Source organism: Tigriopus californicus, chromosome 9 (genome assembly GCF_007210705.1).
Source record: "Tigriopus californicus strain San Diego chromosome 9, Tcal_SD_v2.1, whole genome shotgun sequence".
Lineage (NCBI taxonomy): Eukaryota > Metazoa > Arthropoda > Copepoda > Harpacticoida > Harpacticidae > Tigriopus > Tigriopus californicus.
Genome location: NC_081448.1, coordinates 8,675,852 through 8,689,361, shown reverse-complemented (window position 1 = coordinate 8,689,361; position 13,510 = coordinate 8,675,852). Strand labels below are relative to the sequence as shown.

At 41.4% G+C, this 13,510-nt stretch overlaps 2 protein-coding genes across 2 annotated transcripts in view; both read right to left on the bottom strand.

Annotated features, from left to right (window-relative positions):
- The window catches only part of LOC131887322 (flotillin-2-like), a 4,312-nt gene extending 3,826 nt beyond the window's left edge, over positions 1-486 (bottom strand). The window contains exons 1-2 of the mRNA XM_059235902.1: positions 365-486; positions 99-300 (exon numbers count right to left, since the gene is read on the bottom strand). Of these exons, the coding sequence (XP_059091885.1) occupies positions 99-297 (199 nt within the window). The 5' untranslated portion in view covers positions 298-300; positions 365-486. The remainder of the gene's footprint in view (positions 1-98; positions 301-364) is intronic.
- A 6,896-nt stretch (positions 487-7,382) lies between these two features.
- LOC131886709 (uncharacterized) lies at positions 7,383-12,484 on the bottom strand. Its single transcript, XM_059235109.1, has 4 exons — positions 11,625-12,484; positions 10,371-10,547; positions 9,818-10,033; positions 7,383-8,289 (listed from the first exon to the last, which is right to left on the bottom strand). The coding sequence occupies exons 1-4, from the start codon at positions 12,153-12,155 to the stop codon at positions 7,438-7,440; spliced, it is 1,776 nt and encodes a 591-aa protein (XP_059091092.1). The 5' UTR covers positions 12,156-12,484; the 3' UTR covers positions 7,383-7,437.
- Positions 12,485-13,510: the final 1,026 nt, after the last annotated feature.

Here is a 13,510-nt window from a genome sequence, read left to right as displayed (position 1 = left end):
CCAATGAGAAGCAGAATCTCGCAATAAAGACTTTTTTTTATTCTTCCAGTGTGGCGCCTGGGTGCTCACCGTTCAATCATCCACTCTGCTGAACTTACCTAAAATGGCTCTGAGATGACCCTCGAGGGTTTGAAGCACGGTACTTTTGATTTCGTGCTCCTTCTTGCCTAAGAACTGTTCCGAGGCCGTTTGGAGAAGCTCGTCGTTCTTCATGATTTTCACTTGGGCGACACCAGTCACGGTCAAAGGCACACCCTGAGCCGTCTCGACGCTTTCGCACACAGGATTCAGAGTCATGACCTGAAAATATGATGAAGACTTTAGGCTCATAACTTCAATCAACCTGGCTATGAGTCGGTCTTACCTCCAAGGATAGCCTTTGGACATCCGTGACCAACCACCAGGCCCAGGCCCATCCCCCGACCCGGGTTTTCTTGGAGCGCGAACCGCAACATCCTCCTAAGAAGCAGCAAAGACAAAGCAAACGGGGCCNCATTTGGGCCCAAACAGCCGCAGCTGACCCGAGGCTGGTCCGACCGAAATCGTGCTAATCGTGCCCGATCTCCGGGTCGAAAAAGGAGTATTAATTCCCTTCCCGCGGAAGCTGCGGAGTCCACGGAAACGTTTCGGTCCGGACGGGACGTATTTCATCGGGGCGGGGCTAGAGCGCTTCCCTAGTACTAGCCAAAGCAACGGATTAGTCTATCTACCTATCGATGATCGTATTGTCAACGGCACACTATCAATTTTGAAGCAAAATGTGGCCCACCTAAAGAAAATTTTTGTCCCCATAGCGCAAACGAAAGATTAGAATGTTCCGGAGCTTTGCAACCAAATAAAATCTATGACAAACATCAGTCATTAAAATGACAGACCATATAAATGAGCCATGTGACATTACCGGCCACCCGGTATGGCGTCAAAAATGTGGGTAACTGTCTTAGAGGAGGCTAAAGACTTTCAAGATTTTGCGATGTTACATAAACAAAAACAGGTCCTTGTCAGCATGGGTTCCGAGCAAATTTAAACAAATGACCCAACTGATTGAGCATGTAGAGCAAGTATTGAGAGACTAGAGAGTCATAAATTAGTCGAATTCGTATATCTCGGCTTTTTCAAGGCCTTTGAAAACCTACATCATGACTAGGGCCGGCCAAAACTTGCATATAAATGTGGTATTTATTGACAGTAAATTGGCATAGAATATCATCTGATTTTGCACAAAAAATTGCAAATAAACTTGTCAAATCAACGGCACCGACTCGTTCTGAAGGGTTGTAAACAGGGAGGGTATTTCATTTTTGGACACTTTTTGTCCATCCCTATCCAAAAGTGTCCAAAAATGAGGGTGCACAAAAGAGGACAAAAGTTGACGAAAATATGAAACTTTAAAACTACAAGTCTAAAAGAAATTCTACTCGAAACGCAATTTTTTGCTTCAAAAATTGCTCACTGATGGTTCCAAAAGCAAAACCTTTGGCATATGCCTCTAGCATGACCCAAAAAGGTATTTGAAAGACAGGTTCTCAGCTCTATCTCACCTAAGACAGCACGCAAAGAGCAAAGCCTCCCTCTGTCATAATACAACAGGTGCGAAGCATTCAAAAACTGGAAAAGCTAAATGTTATATTCTCGTTAAATAGCTTCATCTATTCAATATTGTTAACTCTTTTTGTTGTAACAAAATTGTTGTTTGAAATCATGAGTCATTATGGATTTCCTCTTAAAAAAGAGCAAATACTGAAAATTAAACATTAATTGCCCAATTGCTGAAATTTAAGAATGATACATCTTGTACGTTTATGGTTTTCTTCCACAAGCAAGTTACTTTAAAAATTGTTAAGTAAGTATTTTTTTAGCTTTTAAAGATGCGTTTGATGTCAGAAAATGAGAAAAATCAATTATTAAATGGATATCTTGTTTGTACCTTTATATCGATCCATAGCACACATCATATTGAATCACTAGATCTTGAATTTGTTGTTGTAAGCTAGACTAAAGCCAATATCTCGCCTTATTAAAATATGCCCTCCCCCCACCGGTTTTAATAGCAAACACTATGTACCATTTAGACCCTTTCATTATTTTTTGAGGATTTATTAGCCAATAATGGAAATTTTATCTCAAGGAGTATTGAACAAATTCGCACGTGACCATTTACTTTGAATGATACAGTTCTAACCATGAACTAGTTTAAAGTTAGAAAGGGCGTGGTTTCCTGTCTTGCATGTCCATTTGCTTTGCAACCATCTTGTTGAATAAACATAGCCAAGATTTGGATAAATGCAGTTCTAAGACAAGAAACAGAGTTGGTGCACAAGCTTTTTCAAAGTTTAACAATGAGTGAAGATCAGGATTTGAACAAAAATTGCAGCGCTGTAGGTGGAGCTGAATCTCCTACGCCAAAAGTATGGAAATACAAGTGTCTCATCTGAATATTAAAATGCAACAATTACGCGAAGATGCAATATTAATGTTCTTTGGTGCACAACTTTGACAGAAAATGTCCAATTTTAGAATTATTTGACCAACCAAAATCGTTAATGTTGAACAAATTTAAGAAAGCAGTTTAATATTTAAAAATAATAATAATCAAGATATTTCACAATAAAATGAACCTCTTTTCGGAATTTTCACTCATTGCAAAATAACTCTGATTACGTCTTCTAATTTGGCCCAGGTTGATTCCGTTAGTTAGATTTTTTTGCTCTTATCAATTTGATTATCTTGGATAAGAGGATGGTTCAAAAAATACAATATTTCTGATGTTATTACTCCCTTTGTCTAGTTTGTGGCCCAAGTAAAACACACTTTTTCTGTGACAAATGATGCGTCTTGAATTAACACTAATAACAATTCTTAATAAATGAGTGGGACAAAAATGACACGGTTGAACTGAAACAGGGTGTTCGAGCGAAATTGCCTGTTGTTTGCTTCTGATATTTTCTTGCCTTCATTTTGTATCAGCGAGTCATGAGTAGACATTTGATTCGCACACATGACGGAAATTACACAGATAATTTTGACCCAATGACTAGGTGAAAAAACCTTGATAGCTCTCAGAGTTTTAAGAGAGCACCTGGTAAATGGGCTGAATTTCTTAGACCAACCTTAAGGCGTCGGGTTCATACCCTAATAGGGCAAACACTCCAATAATTGACGATAGAGACATAAGAGAAAAATTGGCGGACATTTACCTCTACTCCTCAAGAGCACAACTCGACTTTAGTTGCGTACTCCTCGTTGGGCTTACCTCAAGGCAACCATACCAACATACAATTTGGGGTCACTCTCTATGTCACCAAGGCATGTATCACTTGACGCTGATCTCTACTCTAAAGTCTAGTACCTGATTGTTGCCAATCTTACCAATCTAAAGACGAACCTTTCCTAAAGTTCTATGTACTTTATTGAACTCTTTGTACATGAAATAACAATCTACCACTCAGCTGTCTTGCTCCGCTAATGAATCGGGGGTAAGTGATGGGACTTGGAAGAGGTAAATAAATACGCAATGATAAACAGCAAATGATCTAATCCTACAGTTTTGATGAAGGTGATATTTGTGTCCAACGGGGATCCTCGACGATGACGTCGGTTCGACGGGATTGAAGGTTCTAAGTCGGAATGACGGAGAAATAACTCAGAACTTGCTCGTGGATTCAGTTCTGGAGACTTTTCAATCTGTCTGTACTTGATGACTGATGTATCGCGATGCACTTCCCCAGGTCCTCTTGACTATGCACGGCTTACTGGGTCCCGATTTCAATCGATGACAATCATTGGCCTTCAAAACCAATCGAGATGTTTGTACTTCAATGTTGGTTGCTTTTTCTGAAGGTGTATTGATAGATTTCCTCTTAGAGGTTTTCTCCATGACCTCTCTGTCTGAGAGTATTTCGATGACTTCTCTCGTCGAGAGCTGAATCGTGACTCTTCGATTTTCGGTTAATGCACACCCAGCATTTGGTTAATGCTCAACTCCGAGTAACTTGACTTCTTTTGATGAAGTGCCATTTCAAACTCTCCTCCAGTTTCCAACTACCTGGAACGTCCAAGACGGAATCCTTTCCATCACAGTTCAGGTCCCATTGGTAAAGAAATCGTCAGAAATGACTCTTTTCAAACTCGTGCCTGGACCATTGGAAATGTCAAGTTCGACAATAGTTTTGCCCAAAATTAAGGATTTCATTGCGACATCTCCAGGGGAAATTCATTTTCACCTAGTTGGTGAGGAAGATTTAGGGGACTGCAGTCTTTTCAATGAACATTATGTTTGCAAGCCTTCGCCGAGTTATCAAAACTATGAAGACTTTTGCGAGTCAGCGTTGTTCATTGGAAATGCATCGGCTGCCAAGAAGCATTGCGAGATGAGAGTGTACGAGAGGCCAACTATTCAAGAAGTTCTGGATCAAGTGTTCCTACTCATCCATCCTCAGAAGGCAAACATCGTTGTCCAATGTCATCCTGAGGACCCGGAAAAATTGAGTGTCGTTGGAACCGCACTAATCCAACTACCACCCGGTTGTTTCTTGATAGGCCCACACTACTCCGCTTCATCTCCCTACCACGCTGAGACCAAGATGATCAATGTAACACTGAAAGGACTTTCCTCTCCAACGACCGAAATACCCACGAACACATCCCTTGATGACATCCACACCGGTACCAAAGAACCAAGCGAAGAAATCGACACAAGCCATGACAATATCCATCATAAAACACTATATGTGTGTATTGCAGCTATGTCAATAACCCTCCTGGGCGTTATTGGATTCTTGTGCAAGATGTCTTTGCAACTTGCTGCATAACTTCTAGCCGGGAGTGTTCCGAGTATCGGAAACGATTACTTATTGATCATCTATATTTTATACGGTCCTTGTGTAGCTAGATTTCTCCCAGTGTTGTAGATAGTTTTTCCGCTAATAAAGCAGTTGTTTCAACCCGCTACAGGTGTTCAGACGTGTTTTCTTGGGCTGGTCGACTGACGCTCTATTAATAATTAAGGAATTCCAAATTTTAGTGACATTGTTTTTGCTCACATGAATTTGATTAGCCATGAATCACTTTTCGGGCTTGTTTATCAAAACACAACACTTTCTGAGATATGCTTAATGTGATAATCTGATTTTTTAAGCAACGCAAGGTAAAAAACGCAAAATTGATGTAATAGCGCCATAGTAGTTTTTATTCTTCCGGACTATGTCGCGCTTCTAATGCTTTGCAATCATAAGAACTTCAATAACCTCGTGTGCTTTTGAGAGACTGTAATGGAAGTCTCTTTCAAGTATGATTATTAATAGAGTTGGTTATCATTTTACAAATCACTAACTGAATACTGTGGTATGGAAGCTACTCTTTTTAGCATGAGCCTGCTAGTTGCAGTATTCTCCTCAAGGATACTAGCCCCAAACAACGCTCACACACAATAAGCATGTGGCAAGGTTGACGTCAATTTTGAGCCAAAATTAACATCGAATCTAATTATCATAAAGCCCAATGAAAATTCATCGGCCTGACCTTATGTCTTGAAAATGTAAGATATTTTTTCTAGTATGGTGCTTCTTATGACGGCGCTCTTCCTATCATACCGCATCACATCAGGGTGCTATTCGTATACCTCTAGCTCGTTACCCCTACGCCCTCAAAGCGTATAAGCCATTTTCCCCCTTCTCTTGTGCGTCAAAAACAAACTGAGCACTCGAAAATTAATGTGTTGGTGATGAGTCAACTTTTGTGTTAAACAAAGTTTAAGTATGCCAAACAGAGCTATATCTACAAGCAATCAATTATACTTATATTTTCAGGATTGGCCACAAAGTAAAAAATCATATGGAGTGGAAAGTTTCGACTCCAGATAATTAAGTGCTCTATGAAACTATGGCCAAACAATAATGGTGGTATGTTCTGTTTCTAATGTATGTAATTTTTCTGAAGGAGGACACTTTTTGACCGAACAACCTGTACATTCTTCATGTTTCAATTTAAGGAGTTGAAGGAATGCGAACTGATGTGTCTCAATCAATTTGAACATCAATAAAGACTTACTGAAAAATAGGACTGAAACGAACTTGCCTCCAAAGCTGTCAAAGATCGCAATGATCTGTCCCAGTCTGCCGATACTGATGCTTCTGCAGGTTTCCCTCCCTGCAGGTGAGGTTCTTTTCCAAACACTTTAGCCCAATCCATTGGGTATAGATCTGGACAAACCCGATTAATCACATGAGCTGAGACGTCGTTTTCCGCTCTTGAAAAAAATCCGTACTTCCAAAACTCACAATAGTTCACGATCACCTCGGATTGGAACAACTTTAGTATAGTTCAGTGGTATGACCTCTGCCTCAACCTCAACTCCAGTCACTGCATTTGACGTTCAACTGATCCATGATTGGCTTAGAAATGATCGTGTTGTTGCCATCTTCATCAAAAAAAGCATTCATTTTCATCTTCTTTTTTCACGTAGAACAATTACAAGGCTAACAACAATTAGCCTTTAATAGATCAAATCGTTCTCGATTGGTCAGATTTTGAAGCTTTTCACACCAAGAAAAGGGATGTAACTCTGAGGATTTACAACACATGCATGAAAAGGGGCGTTTGACTCTGTAATAACTCAAATCAGCCCTACTTGAATCAGTGGAAGCAGACGATACCGATGACTCGGATGTTGACATTCGTCTTTGCTTCAAAGAGAGGAATGATTTGCCGACGGGATTGGATGGAGATTAATATACCAAACTCAACATTAAATCCCGATACGAGCTCTGACTGTCCCTCGGCAAAATTAAAAGGAGTTCGATTCGTTTCTGCCAAACAGCCTACTAATCAAAGCAATATAAGTGGGCCCCAAAAAAGCGTTAAACACCCGATAGGTAGTGTTCAACTTTCTCTAGCTAGAAGTTCAACATCTTAGGTGGAACGGAGCATTCTCCGCAGCCATAATCGCATATAGAAAAGACAAATAGGTGGGTCTCGATCATGGCACCACAAGAAAAAGTTTTCGGCAATTTGTCCCACCTTTCCGCTTGCCTTTTTGAATGCATCGTTGTGTTTGTCGTGAAAGGTAGGTTGTTGTCCATCAATAGCTAATTGCTGACAAACACCTTCTAACTTTGATGACAAACTGCGCAGATTGAGCGATCTGAAAGGACGTATCTCATTGAATATCTGACTCCAAGTGTAGTGGTTGCGCCTCCGAGTTTCCCCTCCGTAATAACGAACCAGCAAACCCCGAGCACGTTTGTACTAACTCTTGTAAACTTGACCCTTTTTCATTTTTTCAATCGGTATTCAAAATGTGACCAGAATTTTTTTTCACCAAATTGGGTTAACAATGGAACAGGACTGTGAGAAAGGGTTAATCAGATGGAGAAATCAAGGAGTAAGCATTTGTTATTGATCGATTTATTCCTCTATAAATATCTAATGTAGATATTGTCAATACACCTTCTTATGAACCATCGATAGTGGCAGAGTATTTGTCTTGTGGCCTTTGAGCTTGGGCCCTTTCCCTGACCGAGCTTGAACGCCCATGCGTTTCAGGTAACCGGTATACACTTCCCCTTCTCCAATTTCATCTCCCTCGTGGTATTCATCATGGTTATCTAAATGACTGAGGTCGTGATCACCTGGATCATACAACTCGGCATATTCATGTTCGTCATCAGATTCGCCATCATGGATAATCGGATGGTGACTATGGTGATGATGATCATCGTCTATATCTTCGCCTTCATAGTGACTGCTATGGTCGTCTACTCCATGTTCGTCTTGACCATGATCATCGTAGATGTTATGATGAGGAGTACCTGAAACTTGTGGATGATAATCCGAACTTAGATGTGGGATAGGAGATCCCTTGAGTGAAGCACCCTTGGAATCTGTGTACGGTGAATACGAGGCATGCGTATGAGGATTGTTACTCGAATCAGTGAGTCTGAGGGATTGAGGGTCGCCATGAAGATATTTCCCACCTCCAGCTCCAATCCCAACCGCACTAACTCCGGTGCTAGTTCCTCCGGTTGAACCAATCCCACCTATACCACCGTGACCAGGGCTATGGGCATGTTCGGCTGGAGGGTGTGGGTCAGCATGCGCATGCAGGTCAGATTGACCATGAGGGTCAGAATGAGCATGCGGATCAGCATGATCATAACCACTTCCACTATGCCCGTGAGGATCAGCATGGCCATAGCCTCCACCATGACCTCCGTGACCACCATGGCCTCCATGACCTCCATGGCCTCCATATCCTCCTTTGCATATTTTCTTAGGCACTTTCTTGGCAACCTGTAATTTGAACTTCTGGTAAAAGATGGCAAGCAACAAAAGCATGTCCGAGGGAACGACATGAACGTAATGTAATCAGTCTACAGTAGAGATGGGGAAAACCGCAATCGCATATTTTGCATATTTAGTGCATTACTTGGCTAAACTGCATATTTTTGCTTACATCCCGAGCTAGCAATTTTCTTTCCATATTTTGAATGATTTTGGGGACAGTACATTCAATCAAGTAAGAAAATGCCACCACCTGTTCTTGAGCGGTCATGGGCGTAATTTTCAGTACAGAGGAGGAACTTAAACCAAAGTACAAGCCCCATGATAAAGGAAAATTTGTTGACAAGCTTTCAAAAAATGAGTTGTAAAAAATCAAAGATTCTAAAGCATCAAAATGGTTTGCAAACAGCTTTTCCAACTGGAAAATTATTTTCCATGCCAGTGAAAATGTAAGAGTGTGGCAAATATAACATATTTTTAACTTGGCACAGAAATTGTGCTCCAAGTATTTCAAATCCGTTATATTGACGGAACTGATTACTGTTCTGAGTTGAGTTGCGCTCCTGAGATGAAGGCTGCGAGGCCTGGAGCAGAAAGCTCTACAAAACCTTGATGGAAGACGTTCAAGCGGTGTGCTACCTCCTAATCAGATGCATGCCAGCTGAGGGGGAACGCTTCATCAGCTCTTTCTTCCCAGTCAACTGCCCATTCAGGAGGCAACGCATTGCTCAAATGTCTACTAGCAAGGCTTCAAAATGCTTTCCTCTCCAGTCTTGGTGGACTCCATGGATAAGAGAAGGCAGATACAGTCAGGTCAGTTGAATTAGCAACTTTAAGCTCGAAATGCAGGCTTTTGTGTAAGTAATTGATACTTTTACCTTATTATTATTATTATTTTTGGTTTGGCTTTTCATGGGCTTTTCTAACCGCTACAGGGAATGTGATCCCCAGGTTAATGAAAGGTTATAATTCGTCCATTTATTACCCTTCAAGATGATATTTGGTCTACCAACGAGTTTGAGTTGGCAGACTGAGCGAATGAATTGTAAGCCAAGGTATCTATGGTTTGATTGAGTCTGAATTCATGATTCAAGCCATGGTAGTGCTAAAAAAAGCAAAAAAAAAAAATAGTCCCAGTTGCCTGAGATTAATCAAACTGCCCAAGGCAATTGTTTCTTTCACTGGCGGGAGGAAAATAATGGAAAAGCTGAGACCTTCAAAACCGTTCCTTTTTGCGGCTTACTTATATTGAAGAGACTACTACTATTTATGTTTATCATCAACTGTGTCTAAGATCTGATAAGAAATAACGAAAATAAAACTGGAAAAATCTGCAAAACGAAATGCATATTTTTGCCATTTCGGTGCATATTTTGGGGAAAATCTTGCATATTTCCCCCCTCTCTAGTAACCACAGTGACATATGTCTTGATGCATTTAGTTTCAGCGTTTTTGTCAACCAACAAAATACTAAAAATAATTATGCTAAACTAATAATGCGAAAGTTGAGTTTAAAAGGGAACATGTGTCTGGCTACCTGTCTGGCTTTGACCTTGGGCACTGAGTGGCATTTTTTCTTGGGGAAGCTTTTGCATAACTTCTTGGGCGTCTTCTTGGGAACGTGGAACGGGAAGTCATTGCACTTCTTTTTGGGCACCTTGGAACAATGCTTTTTGGGGATGGTTTTGGGGAAACTTTTACAATGATGTTTTGGCACGGAATGGCAACTCTTTTTCGGCACCTTTTTCGCATACTGAAACATTTCAATAAAGTATGACACCCTTGTCAAATATTACATCTCTCATCATTATATCAGATCAAAATATCTCATATCAGTTGGATCAAGTTTGAACCATTTTCGCGAATAAAAGTCAAGGGTATGTGATTTTTCTTCCAACAACCTTTTGGTCGTTCAGTTTTTTGATCACTTGTTCAAGAGGCGAAACGTCCGTCTGTCAACGGGAAAAATGGAAGGAAATTGCATTCAATGTCATGAAACGTGACAAATTCTCATCGTGGTAATAACCCGCTATGATCCAGAAATACTTGACAAACGTACTTTATCGATCGAGTTAATGGCTCCTACTTACCTTCTTGGGATAACTACTGCAATGTTTCTTAGGATAATGATCACAATGTTGCTTCTTGTGATAACCATATCCAGAATAATGGCACTTCTCCTCGTACGAAATCGAGCATTTCTTTTCGTACGTCGTTCCATAAACAGTGTCGTAGAATGTGCTACACTGTAACGAGAGGGGCAAACGAAAGCATGTGTCAATTAATCAATATCGATTATTTATCATTAACGACTGTTTGGTTTAGCAGCGAATAAAGCCGCTTAGGGCTACCGTTGTGCCATTTCAAACACCAGACCAAAAGACCGATTGTCTTCTCTCGGCCTAAAACCATGGGACGATGGTACTCGATGGCTTTTGTATCAAAACTTCAGCCAATTATTTTTTGTCATATTTGACCTCGTGCGAATTCCCAGATTCAAGCGCATTACATAGATAAAGTGATGCTTCCAGGTTGGTAGACCTTGTTCTAGTAATAAGTGTTGATGACTCGCGAATTGCTTCTCTGTTGCGACCTTGTCATAATTCAGATCCAAGCTTGTCCTTGAATGAATGTGTTTATTGTCACTGGACAAGGATGACATGGTTTCTGAGAACCATGGGGCATCAACCAAAGGGGAAGGGATCGCTAGCCTAAGGTCAGATTGCATTTATGGTCTATTGGTCTCAATGAACTTCTTATACCTTTTGGCCATTTGATAATGCCTTCGGCATGGCCATTGTTTGATGCATGTTGCATCAATTTGGCAACTCTTAATGGCCGTGAGTGTTTTGGTGAACTCGGGGATTTCCTCTAGTCTTATAGCGTACATCACGGTCTTTCGAGCCTGGTCAAACAAACGATGAGCACATCATCAATGATCGATTAATACCGGGCATTTCCATGAAGAGATCAGTGCGACACCGGTCAATTAGATTAGGTCAGGATCAGTCAAATTTTTGGCACCATTTGTTAGCAAGTCGTTCGTTGTGCGGACCATCATCGAGTTGTCTTCATTGGCCCTTGCTCTTTGATTGGTGCTGAAAGCTGAAATTAGACCGTAATTGAGGACGGTCAATAGAATTATCCTTGAAGTCCACAATACACGTCCCTGCTCCATAAGGAACTCTCAATTGCTGCATGCAACATTCCCTTCTAAGTGTTGTTTTCGCACACCAATTCTCTCTTTCAATCGTTATGAGGAGCTCTAAATTCAGTTTAGCTGTAGTTCAAAGATTTCCTTCGCTGTGAATCCCAGATGCGAGGATCACTCGATAATATCTTACTCTTTTCGCCATTACCTTGGTTGAATATGAAATATCACATTTCTTCTCGTAGACAGTTTTGTAGCTGGTATGGCATTTGGGCACGTAAGTCACGTCGCACTTTTTTTTGTACTTGGTCAAGTACTTGGTCTCGTAGACAGTTTTGCACTTTTTCTTGTAGCTCGTGCTGCACTTCTCCACATAGAACGTGTCGTATATCGTATCGTACACTGTCACATAGATTGTCTTACACTTCTTGCCGTAGCCACCATGGCCCCCGTGGCCTCCGTGGCCTCCATGGCCTCCGTGGCCTCCATGGCCTCCGTGGCCGTAATCTGGTCGAGAAGTAGCAATTTGCGCCAAAACCAAGAACATGATGGAAAAGAACGTGGCTGGTGAGACCAGCGCCTGAAAAAAAAGGACTTGGTTGACAGCTTGGGCCACGATTTGCCCAGCAATGGAAACACCGTCCCAGATGATAAGGAGCAAAGCCGTGGCGAGGTCCTCGAGTACAAGCAAAAGCTCGTCCTGTGTGATAATATCCTGGAACATCAGGCATGGTCAAAAGCACGCACCCACGTGGTCCCCAAGCTCGTGTAGTTCTGCTGGGATTGTGGTTTCGTCAGTGAGGTGGTAGAGGTTCCGTTTTTGCATTCATGCACACGACTTGCAATTTGAGACGCTTTGTAAGTGTATATGTAAAGGTGTGTAATTTGGTGCCTTTTCATTTAGTTGAGGTGATTTGTGCTCTTTTGTGTTTGATTTATCTTGTCCAGGTCCGAAAGAACCATTCTTACTTGGTTTCCCGGAGAGAACGTAGCTGTCGGCGTCTAGGGTATTATATGTAAGTCACTGAGTTGTAGATTGAATGTCTGATTAATCCTTGTCCGCCGATTTGCCAAGTCAGCACCAAATGTCAAAGTGTGTGGAGGAGAAGTCCGTAACGCTTACCTTTCTCCATAGTCTTCGCATTATTAAAGTATCTAAGTTGAAAAATTTGAGTTGAGAAAGATTACAAAGACTGCAAGTTCCACGGATCCAAACTAACTCAATATTCAGTATTCCAAAGCTGAGCAGAGTATCTGGGCACCATGCTGGTTATGTGCTTCCTCTGCTGGATACGAACACCTCTGTCCGTGGTTGTACACTCGCAAGAACTGACGACCACGGTCCACCGTTATCATAATTTATATCAAAGTGGACACTTCTGCTACTTGTGCTCGTGCTGAATGCACTTTTTCCAGTGCGAAAACTAACGCTTGACATCTCTAGACCACTAAACCATCTCCCATCACCCTCTTTCAACTACCAGCAATGCTAGTTCTGGTGCCATCATTATCACCCTCACCTTCAACACGATTTTCTTAGCCAGTCATGCCATCATCGATGATGCTCCTTGGATTGAACAAGATCTCGAGCGCTTTTGCCATTGCGCTTAATTGCCTAGGCTGTCCAATCATCCAGTAATAGGCTAAAACAGTATTGTACTAGTTCCCATTCGTAGTGTTCTTACTGTCCACGTATGTAGGCGGAGTGATGCAGCAAATCTGGTCAAGAACGTCACGTTCAGATACTGTTTCCATTCTACCATTGTAATGGAGTGGTACATGCGTGCGTGAGATGTTGGAGGGACGTGAGCTAATTTGATGTCCGATCTGAAGTATTGGCGATCTTGGAACTTCATGATTAGACAAAAAATATTTTGGGAGAGTACGCCTAATTGACCAACAAAACGGAAATGAGGAAGGAGAACGGATATGACCAAGGTGGTGGGGTCTGTTGTCGTCATTGTAGGCGTTGGATTTCAACTCACCTAGCCAAAAAAGCGAAACACCAGAGGAATTCCAAAAAGACATGTGACTGATGGACTCTTAGGATTGTGATTAACTGAAGGTTCGGGTCGGTTC